Here is a 20,632-nt window from a genome sequence, read left to right as displayed (position 1 = left end):
CACAATACACTGTATCTTTATTTAAAAACTAAGAATCAGTAAGACAACCTTAATTTCTAAGAATTATATTTATACCAAATATGCTGATATTTTCTTAGTCAAGTAGCCCAGCTCTTAGACAAAATACTTTTTATCGAAGAGGACTAGAGCTGGGCAGACAGGATGACACTGTTTTGGGGGATATCAGAATATAGATTGGAAACACGAAGTCAGCACGAGGCCGGGACCATGTCCTAGTGGTCACAGGATAGGCAGACCCCTCCTGAGCTGAAGCAGCCTTCTGACCACCAAACACACACACACGCCCCTTTGCTGCCTGCCAGAGGGAGGGCCGCGGTTGACACCGGGGGGCCATTTAAATTTTACTTGTACAAGATCGGCTGTGGCTGGCAAACACCACAGGGTACTGTGACTTCTGGGACAATAAGTATTTATGAAAAACCCCTCATGATGTCAATCAAATGGATCATATACTCCTGCCATATCAGATATTTCACATTTTAGAATGATATATCATTGGCAGGCAAAAGCATCCACAAATGGGTCCCTTTGGAAATTAAAATAAGGGCTAATTCTGTCTTAGCTATAGCCACCCTCCCCACCCACGGCCCCATGTTGTTTAAAAAGACACACGGGTGCACTATTCACACTGGACTCTGAGGATGGTGCTAGGAAGCCTAGTTAAAATAAAGGTCTGGGAACACTGGGTAGGTAAGAGCTGGGCACGTCAAGGAACACTGATTCCCAAATGTCCAGAACTCTTTACAAAGCAGAAAAGGACCCCCAGATACTCAGTCATAAAAGAAATGGGACTCACTGCACTGCATCATTCCCTGTCTACCTAGAGACACACACATCCAAGGAGATCGTTTTGTTTAAAGATGATCACTCGAGAGGTCCTCCCCTGACAGGCTGGGGCCTGGGACCCTTCGCTGCAGTGCCCGGACCTGGACAAACATCTCTTCGGCTCCTCCAGCAACAGAATACAAAGAAACTACAAGGGACTAAAAATAACTGTGCGCCTTCACAGTTGGGGCAAACTATGAACAAGAAGATACAAAAAGGCCAAAACCCAACTGCCACTTCTGAGGTGTCAGGGGCAAAAGCAGGGCCCTGCGCAGGACCCCTGGCCTGACCCACCAATTCGCAGCGCCCCCACCCCACTTAAGGGACCGGCTCGCCCCACCTCGGGGAGCAAAGCAAGGGAAGCTGTTCTTGTTCCCCCTCCCTCGGGCTGTAACACGAGTCCCAATAAGGCCTTGCCTGAATTTCTCACCTGGCCTCTCTTCCATTTCTATTGATTAAAGAATCAAGGACCCAGGTCGGTAACACTCCTACCTGGACTATCATGCGTGCACTTTGACCAGAGAATATAATCCCTCTCTTGGTTCCCAAGCGTCAGGGTGATCCCGCTGGAGCAGCAGACAGGGGTCAGGGCGAGCAGCTTGGCCGCAGAAACAGAGTAACAGTCTCTCTCCTTCACAGCCCACCTCTGACTCAGCATCATGTGATTGCAAGGGATCAGATACCTGGAAAGCCAAAAAGGGCCAGCGTTCAGTGTCTGCAGGTGCCTTCCCAGTCCGCCACCACCTAAGCCACGATCGGGACCAGTCACAGCCAGGGTGGTTCATCCTCTCCCCACTCTCACTCCAGCCATCCCACCAGCCCCCAGGGCTCACTCCCGTGCTTAAAACTTGTCAAGGGCCGTGTATACACTGCCGGGCGTGGGGTGGATGGATGGTGGGGGGTGGCCGCGTGGCGCGGGGGGATCAGCTCGGTGCCTTGTGACCGCCTGGAGGGGTGGGAGGGAGGGAGATGCAGGAGGGAGGGGATGTAGGAACAGATGTATACGTATGACTGATTCACTTTGTTGTAAAGCAGAGACTAATAAACTAAATAAATAAATAAAAATGTACAATTCAAAAACAAAAATAATAAAAAATTAAAAAAAAAAAAAAAAAAAAAACTTGTCAAGGGCTTCTTTCTTCTGACGCGGATTTAAGGGCCTTCACAATTTAACCTCCACAGACTTCCCCATCTTCTAATGGATCCGCTCTCCCTCTGTGCCTCCGGGCCTTGGCACCTACCCTAACCGTCCCCTGCCAGGTGCTTTCCCCTCCCCCCGCCTGACAAATGCCTTGTCATCCTGCAAAGTCTGGCTTCAGTGTCCTCTTCTCCGGGAAGGCTTCTGGGCTTCCTACTCCAAGATGGAACTACCCTCTCCCTCCACTCTGCTCACAGCCTTCTACTACGGCACTATTACTGGAATCACAGTCATTTCGGCGTCGGCCTTCTCAACAGAATGTGGTATCAGAGCAAGCACCTCCTTCAAGAGGTTTGTCTCAGGATCCCGGAAACTCTGGCTCAGAGTCGGTACTCACTGCAGCAGTTGCACAAAAAGGCAAAGGGGTCCGTCGTGGTGCTAACCTCCTCGCCTATGCTCGCGGGTGATCACGAGAACACATTGTGCTACACGTGTGCCATCACCAGTTCCAAAGGGTGGGTGTGTGTAAGGCAGGGGCACGAAGTGCCCACCCCACCAAGCAATCAATGGTCCAGACATGAAGGTGTCCTTCAGTTCTGCTCAGGCCTGACGCTGTCTAGCCGGAGACGGCAGCGCACCCCACAGGTTAAGGGTTCGGTCCTACAAGGCTTCTCCCGACACCCCCAACACACACACACACACACACACGTCAGACGCCACTCACAAGTCCGGGCTGTCACCTGTGCTTCCGACTAACCGGCTATACATCAGAGGTGCCAACGACCCCCCTCCTTGGGTTCGATTAATTTGCTAGAGCGGCTCACGGAACTCAGAGACATTTTACTTACCAGGTCGCTGGTTTATAACGAAAGGCTGTAACTCAGGAACAGCCAGATGCAGAGATGCACGGGGCAAGGGTAGGGAAAGGGCGTGGGGCTTCCATGCTCTCTCCAGGCTGCCTCTCTCCCAGCGTTCACCAACCCAGAGGCTCTCCAAACCCGACAGTTGTGGGGCTTTATGGAGGTTTCATTATATAGTCATGGTTGACTGAATCACGGGCCATTAGTGCTTAATTCAACCCTCTCCCCTCTCTGGATATCAGGGGGGTGGGACTTAAAAGTAAAAGGGCAAAGACCAAATATATATTTCTCCTTATAAATCACAACATTACAGTGGCCAAGGACCCATCGGGCCCGGTTTCACACAAAACCCTTTTGGGTGGTGAGCAAAGCATCTCAGGATCATTATGAACCTGGAGAGAAGAAAACCTGGGCAATCGTTTCTGACACACTTGGAGCACACCAGCCGGCTGTGTGGGTAGAATAAAGTGTGTTTAAATGGCTTCCTTTCCTAACAGGGAGACAGACCATACTGTTTATTTAAACAAAGATGGCACAAATGGGATGGAGGCCTCACGGCCAGAGCCGAGTGTCCCACATTTGTGCAGGAGCCAACTCCAGAGACCCCGAGCCCATAGGCGAACAACCACAATCTTCAATAAACCAGAATGTTCTTATTTCTGTATTTAGCTTTTGAGAGAGACGCAGTACAGAGGAAAACAAGCTGTGATGACGGATTCAGTGAAAAAGATAAAAGTACAACTTCCAGGGCATGTCTTGAGGCCAGTAAACATTAAGCCGCCTCCGCAGCTCCTGTTGGTCCAAAAGAGGAAAACCTATGTTTGCATTAATGACTGAGCCACTGCAAGTGCCTGAGTCAAGGAGGAAAAGAGACTTAATTCTCTTCAGAGCAGTTTACACTTAGGGTCCTAATAACGTCCACGGTATAAAATGGCAGACTTGCCACTTAACCTTCTGTTCTCAAAAAATAAATCAAACCATGCCTCATTCAACCTAAACCTCAGCTAGGTGGCCAGGGAAGGGGGTCCCAGTCTCCCCTCCCCGCGCTCATGGGCATACAACACACACTCTCTCTCTCTCTCTCTCTCTCTCTCTCTCTCTCTCTCACACACACACACACACACACACACACACACACACACACACACACACACGAGCCTAAATCCCTCTCCCAAAGATCCAGACACACCCTGCATGTCTGATGTGGCGGCATCTATTTGCATAAGTTCAGTTGCATGGGAGTCAAAGGTTCTAAAAACAAAAAGGAAAGATTGGAGCGGGACGGGGGGAAAAGAGGCCAGATCTGTTCTAATCCTTAGCCCAGCTTTGGGGACTTGTACCTGAGCCCTACTGCAGAAGAAACAGATCCTGTAGGTAGAAGATGAAGGAGTTCTTTTCACGAGGATCTGTGTGAGCAGAGATGCTTTGTTGACCAAGAGGGAGGCAGAGGAGAAAGGCCTTCTCCCACCTGTCTGAAGCCAGCGCAGCTCTGGCCCCTGGAACACTCAAGGGGACAGCGCCGCTCCAGCACCAGAGCGCCATCCCCGTCCCCAGCACTCTCAGGAGGGGCGGGGACACAGCAGGGACAGAGGGGACGCAGCACCAGCCAAAGGGGCTCAGCAGAGATGATGCTGCGGCAACTGTCTTGATCATGAACACACGTAAGGCCCCTCCCTGGGGACCCGCCCCAGACGTGATGGCTGACGCTTTGCAGGGGGCCAAGGTCTTACATGAGGAGCAGGGGTGAGAGTGAGGAAAACCCATCCTGTGGTTGTTGACGTGAACGCTTCTGCTTTCACAGGCGAGTGAGGCTCAGGGAAGTTCAGATTACATAGGATTTTTATTTTTTTCATGGTTGAGAAAAACTTTTTATTTATACAGCATACATATAAGTTAAAAAGTGGGAGAATGTTAACAATTACTGAATCTAGATACAGAATACGTGGGTGTTCATTATACTATTCATTCAAATTTTCTACATATTAAAATATTTCATAATAGAAAACTGGAACATAATAAAATTAAAAGGGGCCTAAATGCAATGAGGTACCCAAGAACAGGTCCCTGAGACAAAAAAAAAAATACATTAGTAGAAAAACTGGCGAAATCTGAATAAAGTCTGTACTACAGCTAATATTATTGTATTAATGGTAATTTCCTAGTAAATGTGCCATGGTTATATAAGATGTTAAGGGGAAGCTGGATAAAGGGAACTCCCTATACCGGCTGTGCAAATTTTCTGTAAATCTAAAATTATTCCAAAATAAAAAGTTATTTTTAAAAAGGGGCAAAAAGCTAGAAGTTTTCATTGATTTTTTTTGACAGAATGCATGAAATAGGACTACTTCTTAATAATGCTAGTCAATCAGTAAGGAAAATAAGTGATCAGTAACCCAAAACATCTGACTGTAGGTCTTCCAAGAAAGGAAAAAGGACTAACAAACAAGAATAGAGTGCTTTACCATTTACAAATGGTGAATACATACATTCCATTTGACCCTCACAACATGGCTGTGAGGTAGGCAGCACAGATATTATTCCCATTTAACGGATGAGGAAAGTGAATCTCAGAGCAATTAACTGATGTGCCCAAGGTTCTACAATTAGTAAATAATTTGTATTCATATCAGTCTTTGGCCTAAAAATTCAGCACACCACCTCCCCTCAGACTTGCCTACCTACTTCACAGGGGTAACGAAGATAAGATGAATTCAAGGCTAGAAAAATACTTGGAGGGAAATAATTTTCCACGATATATGGCTCCTTCCCCTTCTTGTCCCAGCTTGTGCGTGAACACAGAATTTTATATTGCCTCTGTTCTGTGTTCAGCTAAGCAACTAAGTAAGACAGGGAACAGTGTGATCCTCTTTAAAGTTATATAAATTACAATCAGGGTAACTGCTATTATAGCAAGTTGAAAAACAACACAGAAAGGCCAATGTGTAACTACACAGGATTTATTGTATCCTTATTTTCATCATTAATTATTTAAGAAACAAACTGCTTCAATGCTTTTATATACTGCAGGGACTCAGTGACTGCTTACAGCTCAAACAAAGCATATTTCATGATTTAAGTTGATAGATGTAGACTTCTACTCTTTGTTTGAAGCACTAAAACAAAATGGAACAGTGGATCAAACCTAATAAAGCTATTTATCAAATATCACCAGTGGGTAGCTTGAAATTATATTAGGATAAGGAGTTACTGGGAATTTGCAACTCTGCAAATACATGCTTTCAGTAGAAACTAAGAACTTTCTTCTGAGTAAATCAAATAAAGGGAGATCCCCCATAGGTTGAAGGAGGAGGTTCTATAAAATTGGAAATAGGAGAGTCAGTTCAAATGAATAACACCCCTGTATTCAAAGCAGTACTTCTACTTCTGTGCCTTTAAAACGAAGGATTATCCCAGTGGGAAGAGTGGGAAAACCGTACACTGACCCTCCGTCTCTCCGTCATTTACACAGAAAGATGACAAACAGAATAAAGTCAGAAGCTCCCCAAGCGTCAAACATCAAATACACCACCATGTATAAAACAGATAGCTAGGGCTTCCCTGGTGGTGCAGTGGTTGAGAGTCCACCTGCCGATGCAGGGGACACGGGTTCGTGCCCTGGTCCGGGAAGATCCCACATGCCGCGGAGCAGCTGGGCCCGTGAGCCATGGCCGCTGAGCCTGCGCGTCCGGAGCCTGTGCTCCGCAACGGGAGAGGCCACAACAGTGAGAGGCCCGCGTACCGCAAAAAAAAAAAAAAAAAAACAGATAGCTAGTGGGAACCTGTGGTATAGCACAGGGAGCTCAGCTCGGTGCTCTGTGATGAGCTAGATGGGTGGGATGGGGGTTAGGGGGAGGTCGGTCCAAGAGAGAGGGGATATATATACACATACAGCTGATTCACTTCATTGTACAGCAGAAACTAACACAACATTGTAAAGCAATTATATTCCAATAAATAATAAAGTGGCTGTCGATAGCAGAAAAATCACTTAGGAATTTAGTACAGATGTCTGTCATCAAACTATCTTTCCATTTCAACTATATTTGCCTAGGGTGGGATTTTATTTAAATTCAGGAAGCAGTAAATATAATCAGAGACTAATAAATGGCTTTAGAGGCTCAGATTACTCAAAGCCATCCCAGTACAGCAGGAAAAATATATTCCCCACATTGTCCTCCTTTTTTTCATTATTCCCCCAACCCTCTGCAACCCTGGGTCCATTTTCTATTTTATTGGATATTACTCATTAAAATAAATCACCATCACTTCTGAAACAATTCAGTGATAACCAATCAATAACAAAGGACACACATTGCCTACTGCTACACTGACAATAAAAACAAACAAAACAAAGCAGTGAAGTATGATGAAGTAAGCAAGGTGCTTCTTAAGAGATGATGATAACCTCAGTAATACACCAACAGGTAAAAATCTTCAAAGCACCGTTAGTGAATTTCAAAAAGCTCGTTTGTTTTTCAGAGGCATTCTGGCTGTGTTTCTCCTGTTCATCTTACCCTAGACTGGCATTTTCTCTCCCCTCTCCTCCAGACACCCAATGCCCACGTAAGATGGGAATGTTCCTGAAGGGAACAACAGGCAGCTTCTCTTCGAGCAAAACAGCCTCTATCTGAACACAACGGGCGAAGCAGTTCATAAACCTGACAAATGACCAGCACTTCTGAAAGAAACACCCCAACCAGAATATTCAGAAATGGCATTCAGGGTATTAAGCAGTTAAATGTTGCCTAAACTGGGAAGTGCCAAGAACATGCAGTTGATCTGTCACTTTACTGCTTGTCAGCATTTCCTGCCTGCCTTAGGCCTATCATAGGTCACATCCCTGGAGGTGGGCAATTTCTCCTTGGATTTCCTGCTCCCTTAAATAGCCTCTCTTTGGGGGGACCTTATTTCAACTTACTTTTCTAATATGTTGCTAAAGGAAATAAACAGATCAGTTACAAATGGATTATCACTTTGAAATGTCAATAATTAAGAGTATTTGGGTTGCAACAAAAATTGATGCAGTTTATTTAGCATGGAACAAATAACTTCATTAAAAAGATTCACATAATCTTCACTGCTCTATTGCCTCTCAGATCTACAAGTTTATCATGTATATTCGAATGACTACAGTGGCAACAACAAAAAGGACAGGTTATAAATCTAGTTTTTAGGTCCCTTAAAGTTTAAATGACTAGAAAAATAAGGATTTTTCATTGTCCTTGATTTGGGTACGGATTCTAAATCAGAAAAGACATTGTTTTCATTACAGTACCCCCCTGCCCTTATCTGTGGAGGATACATTCCAAGACCCCCAGTGATGCCTAAAACCACGGATAGTACTGAGCCCTATATATATACTATGTTTTTTTCCTATACATACATACCTATGATAAAGTTTAAGTTATAGATTAGGCTCAGTAAGAGATTAACAACAATAGCTAGTAATAAAGTAGAACAACTATAATAATATACTGTAATAAAAGCTATGTGAATGTGGTCTCTCTGTCTCTCAAAATACCTTATTGTGCTGTACTCACCCTTCTTCTTGTGATGATGTGAGATGATAAAATGCCTATGGGATGAGATGAAGTGAGGTGGACAATGTAGGCCTTGTGGGGCAGGCTGCTATCAACCTTCTAACATATAAAGGAGGACCATCTACTTAAGGTGATCCTGGATCACTGAGCCATGAGGATGTTGATGGCTGGATATCAGGGGCAGACGATGTCAATGGCTAGGGATCCTGGGTGGGACGGCGTGAGATTCCATCACAATACTCAGAACAGCGCACAATTTAGAACCTATGAACTGTTTATTTCTGGAATTTTCCATTTAATATTTTTGGACCACAGTTGACCTTGGGTAACTGAAACCTCAGAAAGTGAAACCGCGGGTAAGGGGGTTCTACTGTAGTTTAAAATGTTTTTTCTAGAAAATTCCCCTCCCTTAAATTTGTGTAGTGCTTTACAGTGTTTCAAAACATTTTCACAGATATCACCACAGTTGATCCTCCCCAAAACGTTATGGGATAGCAAATTCCAAAACCAGAATAAGTCAAGGGGTCCTAACTGGATTCGTTACACCCCATCACTCCAGCCACCATTGTTCATAGCCTTGTTCTAATATTTTTTTTTTTCTTTTTTTTGCGGTATGCGGGCCTCTCACTGTTGTGGCCTCTCCCGTTGCGGAGCACAGGCTCCGGATGCGCAGGCCCAGCGGCCATGGCTCACGGGCCCAGCCACTCCGCGGCATATGGGATCCTCCCAGACCAGGGCACGAACCCGCATCCCCTGCATCGGCAGGCGGACTCTCAACCACTGCGCCACCAGGGAGGCCCTTGTTCTCATATTTTTAAATCTCCTTATGTCTTTCTGCTGCAAATTTAGTAGTAACTTCTTCCATCTATCTTCTAGTTCATTAATTCTCTCTTAATCTGTATCTTAAATGCTATTTATACCAAACACTCAGTTTTTCATTTTAATAATTACAGTTTTCACTTCTAAAAACCCCAGTTGGTTCTTCAAATCTGCCTGTCATTTTTGCTTGATTATCAAAATGCCATTTTTATTTTAACAGAAAGTAACAAGTACTGGAGAGGAGCATTGTTGGTGGGCACGTAAAACGTGCAGCTGTTATGGAAAACAACAAAAAGATTTAAAGAGAATACCCATATGACCCAGCAATTCCACTTCTGGATATACACACAAAAGAAGTGAAATCAGGGACTTGAAGAGAGATATTCGTACCCCCGTGTTCATAGCAGTGTTATTCACAGCAGCCAAAATGGTAAGCAATCCAAGGGTCCAGTGGCTAAGATCCCACGCTCCCAATGCAGGGGGCCTCGGTTCGATCCCTGGTCAGGGAACTAGATCCCATATGCTGCAACTAAAGATCCCGCATGCCACAACCAAGATTCCACATGCCACAACTAAAATCCGGCACAGCCCAGTAAATAAATAAATATTTCAAAGTGTCCATCGGCAGATAAATGGGTAAACAAAATGTAGTATAAATAATGTAACGTTATTCAGCCTTAAAAAGGAAGGGAATTCTGACACCTGCTGCAGTATGAATGAACCTTGCAGACACTGTGCTAAGTGAAATAAGTCAGGCACAAAAAGACAAATACTGTATGAGGCGACTTACATGAGATAGCTAGAACAGTCAAATTCACAGAGACAGAAAGTAGGATGGTGGCTGCCAGGGGCTGGGGGAGGGGAGAAACGGGGAGTTAGGGTTTAAGGCATGCAGAGGGTTTGTTTTACAAGGTGAGAGCAGTTCTGGAGACGGATGGTGGCAACGGTTGTACAATATTGTGAATGCATTTAGTATCACTGAACTGTACGGTTAAGATGGTAAATTGTAGGTTCTGCATATTTTACTACAATTGAAAACACTTGTTAAATGTGGGGGGCGATCAGCAGTTCAGAGGACAGAGACCAGGAAGCAGAGGCTTCCTGCGCGTGTACCACATGCTGAACTCTGACCTCTGACCTCTGCATCTGCCCACCCCCCACTCGCTCTTCTCAGATTCCCCCAGGCAGCGCGACAGAATTAGAAATACAGGAAGTATTAAATAAAGGACAACTACTATTATTACGGTCCCACCATCGTCCTCATTAAGGAAGCAGAGAAGAAACTCAGGCTCAGAGCGCAGGACCCACGGTTACGCCCAGCACTCTTTCCATGACTCCATTCAGAACCTGCGACCACGTGCCCTTCGGGCGCTTTCCTGGGAAATGATGGGTCCTTACTCGCCCTGGAAGTCACAGCCCTGACTTGGATGCCTAAGTATTTCAATCACGAGCTGATTTCTTCACCTTCATAAGGCACAGGTCTGGGTCTCAAAAGATGCTTTGACCAGTACAACCTCTGAGGACGGTTTTTACAAGTACCGCCCTACGAGTAGACAAAGGCCACTGAACAGAAGTGTCCACCCCCTGGGCTCGGTGTCCCCTGGTGACCCAGAGCTGGGACGCCGGGCCAGGCGTCCAGGTCCACTGAAAAAGACAGCTGCTTTCCATGCCATCAAAGAGGCAGCATTCAAGAATCTAACATTTAAATATAATCAGGATTTACCGTTGTTGGAGGCAAAGTCTGGTTGGGGCAGTAGAAACGGCTCTCATGAGCTGCTCTGATGGGTTTCTTCCAGGCCCTGCTAATGCACTGTTACATCAGTAGAGACTTGATGGGAAGCAAATGTAATCCCTTTAGGACAGATGACTGATGCTCCCCCAGACTCCCAGGGTGTTTCTTTATGAGCGGATTTATTCTTTGCTAATGCCCTAAGATTAGTTACTGATGACCTGATGATCTAAACCCCTAAAAAGTCCAAAAGCTGTCTTTAAACTAAAAAAACTAATAGGTGATGCTCTCCCATAAAAGAGTGACTCCGTAAGCCCACCGCCATTCCACCCACCAGCCCCCTGTGGTATCTGCATCGCTCCCTTTTGCGGGACACCACACCTACACTGCAGCCTTCCTCAAACCAGTGGTTCTCAAACTTAGCCTCGCATCAGAATCCGCTGGAGAATTTGTTTAAAGCACAGCTTGCCAGGCCCCACCCACCACCAGAGTTTCTGATTCAGCACATCTGGAAGAAGGCCAGGAACGTGTGTTTCTCACGAGATCCTGGGGGATGTCTCTGCCGCTGTTCCCAAGACCGCACGTCACCACCCCCTTACTTTTCCACAGCCACTTCTGTGGGAATGCTGGGCATCCTCTTGGGATGCCAGCTCCTCGGTAATTCTGCTCACGTCATGTCTAAACCCCAGTGGGGACCAGGGGCAGCCCAGGTCTCGTCCCTCTTGCGCTGCGCTGAAGGAAGGGGTCAAACAGGGTCTAAGGAAGGAGAGGTGGAGGGTGTGCCCGAGGACCTGGTTGGCTCTTTCCTTTTTGCTTCCACACCACCAGAGGGGAGTGAGGGAGCACAAGCCCTCACCAACTCTCTTCCTTCATAAAAGGAGATGCTTCTCTCAGGAACCCTGAGAAGCAGAGGCAGGGGCAAGGCAGGATTTGGTGTTCCTGAGTTTCCTGCCAAATGACCAAACTGATGTTGTCTTAATAGCAGTCCGCTTTGACTCCTGTCTTCAGATACCAGTCCCTTCATGAAACCTTTCCCGCCTGGACGTCTGAAGGACACACCTTTTCCGCCTTGTATACGTGTATGTCCTTTCCAGTTCGTCCCCTCCATGCCTTATTCCCTTCTGAATTGTACACAGAAAGTACTCATTAAATATTTACTGAATTTAATTGAAACATACTCACAGGTCAGACAGTGAGCACTGTACCATTTCTAAAGCAAGAGTCATAGAAATTATACATCAACAGCATTTAATATTTAGAAACGTTGTTTTCAAAAACGAGTCCCCTAAAAATGTACTTCAGGAGAAAGACACGCAGCCACGGACCAGAACAGCGTTCATAAAACTTCTGAAAGTTTCCAAACATTTATTCTTCCCAGGAGCACATGTCTAATATAATGCATTTGGCCCCCTAAAAACTGGTAACAGTCAAACGAAAATTAACCTTGGGAAATAATGCAGAAATTAAATTGATTTGCTCGATGATTTTCTTTCTTAGAGGCATGGCCCTTACTTCACTTATATTACCAAAGAAAAATGTAATAGCGATAGTGTAGAGCTTTCCTTTAAAGGGAACAAAGGATGGCAACTCACCTTAGAATTAGTTGTAACATTACATCTTCACAATGTAAACCGATGAGAGTTCTAAATAATGCCAGGGACACCACACAAAGCTGGGAAGCAAGAAAAATATCTATTTCAGATATTGGAAGGACAGCTCTACCCCAGACAGATGGTAAATAAAACAGAATTACAAAATAAAATGACCCTTTTCTTTTTTAGCAGTCTTGATTAAGAAAAACGTAGAATTACCCTCCTAATAAAATGCCTGTGCTCATACTTCCAACTTGTAAAGATCCAGATAAATATGTCCCCTACAATTCCCCAATACACCCCCACACACCCACACCCAGACACACACACACACCATCTCCTATTTATGTCATTTGTTTTCCTAGTTATTTTCAAATACGACACTGGTTATTTGCAAGACAGGGCTAACAGAAGATTGCATAGACCCCAGCCATCTCTCTCTCTCCAGAGTCCTCAGCCCTAAGCCTCAGCTCTTCTTAACTTATCTCTTGGCTTTGGGGCAAACATTCTCCTGGGTTCCATTTCCCATAGTGCTGAGGGGTGATGATATACTTTCCTAGGATGTTCATTAAAAAACAAGATTTCTTGCAATCTCTGATTTCCAAAAAGGAAAGATAAACTGTCCAACAGAGAAGGTTCCCAAAGGTGCATTATAAAACCACCGTGCCTTTTGGGAGTAACTTTTTGCTGTTCCATCAGGCCAGTTAAGTAATTTAGGCTCTCATTCTTGTACCGGAGAATAAGGGCTAGCCTGTGTTCTAGGCAGGACAGGTTTACAAGCTGGTCAATGAAGTCCGTAACGGTGTTGTAGAGAAAGAGCTGTACTTGGCGTGCCCCAAAACATCTCTTGTGCTCAGGACAGGTCACACCTTACAGTTAGGCAGAAGCAAATACTTCATTCCGTTCCTTCCACGCCTTTGCACATGCTGTCCCTCTGCCTGGAATGCCTTCCTCTGTCTCCTCTGCAGGATAACCCTACTTATTCTCAAAGACTGACCGTAGGCATCACCTCTCCTAGGAAATGTTTCTTCTCTTTCCCCCAGGATTACCACTCAACACCCCCTTTCCCCAGTCCGAGTCCTCTCTATATGTTGCCATAGTAACCTGGGCAAATCACTGTCAAGGGTGCTCAGCACCCTGTATCTGTCTTTTTATTACTGAGTCCAGGGAGTTCATTATTCTACATACAAGTATCTTTTCAGACGCATGATTTGCAAAGATTTCTTCCTATTTTGTCAGCCGTCTTTTCAATTTCTTAATGGTGTCCTTTGAAACACAGAAGTTTTTACTTCTTTACAGATTTTAGATTTCTTCTTGAATCAGTTTCAGAAGTTTGTGTCTTTCTAGAATTTGCCTGTTTCATCTAAGTTACCCAATATTTTGGCATGCAGCTGTTCATAGTATTCCCTTATAATCCTATTTATTTATTAACTACACTTTTTATCAATGCATACAGATATCATTAACTATGAAGAAAAGAGAAGGCATATTTATTACAAAAATCAGAATCATGGTTATTTCTGCAGGAGAGGGAGAGGGTTGTAATCAGAGAGGGCTACCGAGGGGCTTATGAGGTGTTGGCAATGTTTCATTCTCCCCTGAATGATGATGACATGGTGTTTTCCTTACAATTAAACTGTATATTTAGGCTTTATACAGTTTTGCTCTGTATGAATATTGTATCTCATTATAAACTCTGACAAGGCATCATTCCACTGGGCAGAGGCTGCAATCGTAGTTCTCAATGTCTGGTCCAAGTCTTCCCATGGGTACAATGGATATAATCCTTTTTAGTTCTATAAGGTCAACAGGAATATCCCCTTTCATTCTGGATTTTACTAATTTGACTCTTCTCACTTTTTTTCTTAGTAGTCTGAAAGTTTGTCAATTTGTCAACTTTTTCAAAGAACCAACTTTTTAATGAGGTTTTTTGGTTTGTTTTTATTGAATGAAAGATTCTTTAAGTTCTACAGTGCTTTACAATTTTCAAAAGTTTCACAGACATTGATTCCATATAACCCCATAATATCTCTTTTCCCCCCTACCCCTATATTGCCTTTCCTTCCTTCCCCCTCCCCACTGGTAACCACGTTTGTTCTCTATTGAGTCTGCTTCTTTTTTGTTTTATTCACTAGTTTGTTGTATTTTCTAGATTCCCCATATAAGTAATATTAAGACAGTATTTGTCTCTCTCTTATGATTTATTTCACTTAGCATAATGCCCTTTAAGTCCATCCAAATTTTGCAAATGGCAAAATTTCATCCCTTTTTATGGCTGACTAGTATTCCATTGAATATATATATACCACATCTTCTTTAACCATTCATCTGTTGCTGGGTACTTTGGTTGCTTCCATACCTTGGCAAATGTAAATAATGCTGCTATGAACATTGGAGTGCATGTATCTTTTTGAATTAGTGTTTCTTTTTTTTTCAAATATATAATCAGGAGTGGAATTGCTGAGTCATATGGCAGTTCTATCTTTAGTTTTTCTGAGAAACCTCCATAGTGTTTTCCACAGTGGCTGCACCAATTTGCATTCCCATCAACAGTGTAAGAGGGTCAAAGAACCAACTTTTGGTCTTGTTGATTTTCTGTTGATTTTGTTGTTTTTCTAGTCTTCATTTCCTTAATTTCTGCTCTAATCCTTATTATTTCCTTCCTTCTGCTTGGTTTGAGTTTGCTCTTCTTTTTCCAGTGTCTTAAAGTAGAAGGTTAGGTTACTGATTTGAGATTTTTCTTCTTTTTTAACGTAGGTGTTTATAGCTATATATTTCCCTCTTGGCAGTGTTATACTGCATCCCATAAGTTCTGGTATGTTGTATCTTCATTCTCATTTATCTCAAAGTATATTCTCATTTCCCTTGTGATTTCTTCTTTGACCCATTGGTTACTTAGGAGTACTGTTTAATTTCCACATATTTGTGAATTTTCTTTCTGTCAATAAATTTTAATTTCAATCCATTGTGGCCAGGGAACATACTTGGTATAATTTCAATCGCTTTAAATTCATTGAAAGTGATTATCACATGGTCCATCTTGGACAGTGTTCATTCCATGTGTACTTGAAGAGAATGTACAGTCTGCTGCTGTTGGGTGGAGTGTTCTATAGATGTCTGCGCTAGGTCTCGTTGGTTTACAGCATTGTTCAAGTCTCTTATTTCCTTATTCATCTTCTGCCTAGTTGTTCTATCTATTATAAAAAAGTAAGGTGTTGAAATATCCCACAACTATTGTTGTATCTTCCATTTCTCCCTTAAATTCCATCAGTTTTTGCTTCATAAATTTTAGGACTCTGTTTTTAGATGCTTATATATTTATAATTGTTATATCTTTCCAAGGGGTTGACCCTTTATCATTATAAAATGTCCCTCTTTCTCTCTAGTAACATTTCTTGTTTTAAAGTCTAATCTGTGGCTTATTAGTATAGCCACTCCAGCTTTGTTTTGGTTGCTGTTTGCATAACCTATTTTTTCTATCCGTTAACTTTCAATCTACTGTTATCTTTGAATCTAAAGTGTAACTCCAGTTGGCAGCTCATAGTTGGATCTTGTTTTATCAAGTCTGAAAATATCTGCCTTTTGATTGAATTTTTAATCTATTTACATTTAATATTACCATTATAGTTGGATTTATATCTGCCCTTTTACTTTTTGTTTTCTATATGTCTGATGTCTTTTTGTTCCTCTATTCCTATTTTACTGTCTTCTTTTACATTAAGTGAATATTTCCCCCATTGTAACATTTTAATTCCTTTAATGATTTTTTTTACTATTTTTTTGAGTTACTAGTGGTTGCTCTAGACCTTACCATATACATCTGAATTTATCAGACTCTACTTCAGATTTATACTAAATTAATTTTAGTGAAATACAGAAATGTTACTCTTATATAGCTCTATTCCATCTTTTTTTTTTTTTTCGGTACGTGGGCCTCTCAGTGTTGTGGCCTCTCCCGGAGCACAGGCTCTGGACATGCAGGCTCAGCGGCCATGGCTCATGGGCCCAGCCGCTCCACGGCATGTGGGATCCTCCTGGACCGGGGCACGAACCCGTGTCCCCCGCATCGGCAGGCAGACTCTCAACCACTGCGCCACCAGGGAAGCCCACTCTATTTCTTCTTACCCCCCTTTGTGCTATTACTGTTATACACATTACATCTACATATGTTACAAACAATAACACTGTTAATTATTCCTTTACCTTTTTTTGCATTTTTAATAGAGTTTTTTTCTGAAGTATAGTTGATTTACAGTATTATATTAGTTTCAAGTGTACAACACAGTGATTCAATATTTTTATAGATTATACTCCATTTAAAGTTATTATAAAATATTGGCTATATTCCCTGTGCTGTATAATGTATCCTTGTAGCTTATTTATTTCATAAATAGTAGTTTGTACCTCTTAATCTCCTACCCCTATCTTGCCCCTCCCCTTTTCCTCTCCCCACTGGTAACCACCAGCTTGTCCTCTATATCTGTTTCTGTTTTGTTAAATTCATTCATTTGTTTTATTTCTTAGATTCCACATGTAAGTGATAACACACAATATTTGTCCTTCTCTGTCTGACTTATTTCACTCAGCATAATGCCCTCTAGTTCCACCCATGCTGTTGCAAATAGCAGAATTTCATTTTCTCTATGGCTGAGTAATATTCCATTGTATATTTATACCACATCTTTATCCATTCATCTGTTGATGGACACTTAGGTTGCTTCCATATCCTCGCTGTTGTAAATAATGCTGCTATGAACATTTGAATGCATGTATCTTTACAAATTAGTGTTTTCATTTTCTTCAAATATACCTTTGCTTTTAAAACAATAATTGCACTTAAACAGACAGCCTTTGGGGAGAGGGTTGCAAAGGATTACACTAATGGTATAGAGGATTTTCAAAGTTAATCAGAGCACCAAACTAAAGAATGACTACCTAAATTCACAACTGCCCAGACTTGCATTTCAAAACACTTATGGACAGAAATATGATCTCTAAATACCCTGACTTGATACACTTTGGTTCCCTGGCTTTACCTGAACTTAATTAAGCCCATATGCTCCCCTGTACCTTGTCTCCTCAGAAGCACATTCTGCTGGTTCTACAGAAGAAAGTGCCAACCCAGACAAATTGAGAAAAATTGTCCTATGAAAGGCAGTAACTCCCACCTCCCTGACAGAAGGGCTCTTGATAGCAAAACAAATTGTCTAGTTCATCTCTTCCAAAATAGAAAAGTAATGGCTGAAAGAAAACAGAACATTCATAATTTTATTCCAAAAACAAACTCTCCTGAAATCTGTCTTGAGCTATAAATTCCCTTCCTCTGAGGCCTTCCTTACCCGAAATGGGGTGTTGATTCGGCTCGTGAGAGTATCTAGGATGTGGACGTTCTCATGCTGGTGCAACAGGATAAAACGGAGGAAGATCTCAAGTAGTGCTGGCTCAGAGATGCTACGCAGAAAAAGGTCCAGATATGCAGTTGTGGTCATGACCTCCTCCACAGTCACCTGGGACCAATGACAGAGTGAGCACAGGTGAGCATCTCCTCAATGCTCTGGTACATGTCTCCTCAATGGCCCCCAGCCTCACCGCAGTGACCCCATCAAGGCAAGAACACGCCTGCCACAAGAACACACTTCAGAGCTTCATCTGAAGCCCATAACCTATTCACATTCCACAAAAACTCATGCTGCTTCCGCCCTTTAATTCAGTAAGGGAAAAGCAAAGGCAGAAAGAAGCAATTCAAGTGTTCCAACAACTCTAATCACCAGATGCAGTTTGAACACCATCAAGATTTTAGTGTGTAATCACAAAGGAGAAAAAAAGATAACAGAAAGTATTTCCATGGTCAGTAAGGGATTAATTAGAAAGCGCAGTACAATTTGTTTCATTATTAGTCATTCAATAAACCTTTATTGGGACCTGCTACGCACAAGGAGCTAGGAACATAAGAACATATTTTCTGTCTAGGAAGTTGGGTTATATATATGCTCTAGCAAACAAAATAATAATATAATAAATAGCAAATGAGAGGTCCAGACACAAAATGCTGCTGAACACAAGATGTTCAGATATGTTTCTGGAAAATTGTAAGCCAAATTTTTATAACTGAATAATATATATATAAGTATTAGTTATAAAGTGCTATAAGAGTTTACTGCTTATGAAGTAACTGTGACTTTTTTTAATAATACACATTACTATTTTCCATGTGGTGTGATTTTCCCACGCAGTAAAACATTGATCTTTCAGGAAATAGAACCCTCTGAACAGTCAAGTTTTTCAAAGAGCTGAGGATTTGATCCTTAAAGCATCAAAATTTTAATTTTACACATTTTTATTGGGAATATTTTAAGAGCTAATATATGTTTCTTTGTCCTCCTAAAAGCAGCATAGGGGTCATCAATTGCCTTACCATCTGTAATATAGAAAGACTCAAACAGGGGTACGTGAAAATCACCAGGGAAACAGTTCAAAATTTCAGATTCCAACCTTATACCCTAGAAAGCTTAGAAATCTCCCCTGCCATGAGTCTAATGCACTTGATGCTAAATGAAACAGATGGTGATAATTTTTGAGTGATTACATCTTTTCTTTTCCAGTATTCCATCTTCTTTCCTCCTCCCTTTAAAAGTGTCAACTGTCACTTTATCATACTGTTACTGGGCCATTCCTTTAAAAATACATTCCTCCTCTCCTTTTCTGCCTTCAAAAGCCACAAATCGGTTTAGAAAGCAGATCTCCAGACCTGCTATATAAGTGTAGATAGGCCTTGTGTGGATGCATCTGTGCAAAAAGGCTTAAATTACTTTTACGAATTTCTTGGTTCTTAGGGATGTTCTAGATAGATGAGTCCAAATAGATAAGATATTAGCAAATCAGTTCTGTCTGTTCTCTTTATTCTAGGCACGGCCCCTACAGGACCTCTGAATCCACTCTCGGACTCTATGGACAGCTCACCCGGCAGTACCGTGAGCGGCCCGAGCACTGCGTCGAGCCCTTCTCTCCCCAGCTCAGAGCCAATCCTGTGAGCCCTCAAACACTCAACACACCCCTGTGTCATCTGGTTAACTGTAAAGGGCTCTCCATGGCCCAAATATAGCAAAGGAAACAGGTAAGCATCAACCGCATGGCAGATCAATTACCTTGAGAAGAGTGCTTCATGTGGGCCGCCCTGCTTCTGAAACAAGCTGCTCCTATCCTGTGTTTTCCCGTGTTCACTAGTCCCAGGCTCACGGCACTTGTAATACTGTCCTGGGACAAAAGCTGTGACTTTTTCTTTATTATTCCAGCGCAATGCAAAGAGCCTAGCGCATAGAAGGTACTTAATAAGCGTTTCCCGAACAAATGACAATCCCCAAGGACCTAGCAATTTACATTTGCCAGAGTTGAGCTTAAGTTTTTAATTCCTCCCCCTTCTCTGCATGAGATCTGAAGGCCCCAGCGAGTGGGGATATTTCTTTATAAAGACCTATAGAATAACTGATGTCACCAGTATAGCTAAGGAGGAAAGCCTTTAGGCAAAAATCTAATTCCCTAACAGTCTTGATCACTAGAAAAAAACTAGCGCTAATCATTCCAAAGGGGCCTTGCATGTAGTTCCTGCAATACTGTTTTTTCAACTTACCTATGGAGTGCTGCTAAGCTGACACGTCACACAGAATTCCAGGAGCTGCCTCTGCATCAGTAATGCAGCATGAGTTTTTCCCCCCTTAAGTTAGCATGACCGTAATAAGCTCAAAAGCACAGCAATAAACTCTTTAGAATCTAAGTCTTAGTGTTCGGGGCCTGGCATGAAAGAAGGGAATTAAGCATCTATTGTTTACTACCCTTAAGCTGGATAAATGAAAAGATTTTTTTTTTTTTAAGAAACCCAAGCTGTCATTTATAAGCTAAGAGGATTTAAGAAAGCACTTGGAGGGGTGGCATTTACATAACATGCTATAAATATTAAAAGCCCAATTCTATTAAGCATCAAGTTGCAAAGTCTTTATAAATTGAGGTCACACTCATCTTAAACTAATACCCCAACCAAGAAAATCTGGTTCCATTCTCTATCCATCTCTTCCCTCCTCCACATTCTCAGAGCCCTTAGAAGCCTTTTTATC

General features: G+C 42.7%; 1 protein-coding gene across 1 annotated transcript in view; it reads right to left on the bottom strand.

The window, feature by feature from the left end:
- FHIP1A (FHF complex subunit HOOK interacting protein 1A) overlaps nt 1–20,632 on the bottom strand; it is a 109,195-nt gene that overhangs the window by 17,245 nt on the left and 71,318 nt on the right. The window contains exons 5-7 of the mRNA XM_081252762.1: nt 17,864–18,031; nt 12,525–12,604; nt 1,339–1,529 (exon numbers count right to left, since the gene is read on the bottom strand). Of these exons, the coding sequence (XP_081108888.1) occupies nt 1,339–1,529; nt 12,525–12,604; nt 17,864–18,031 (439 nt within the window). The remainder of the gene's footprint in view (nt 1–1,338; nt 1,530–12,524; nt 12,605–17,863; nt 18,032–20,632) is intronic.

Source organism: Mesoplodon bidens (genome assembly GCF_964165515.1).
Source record: "Mesoplodon bidens genome assembly, chromosome: 1".
Taxonomy (NCBI): Eukaryota; Metazoa; Chordata; class Mammalia; order Artiodactyla; family Ziphiidae; genus Mesoplodon; species Mesoplodon bidens.
Note: the sequence above shows the minus strand (reverse complement) of the source record. Positions and strands in the feature narration are given on the sequence as shown.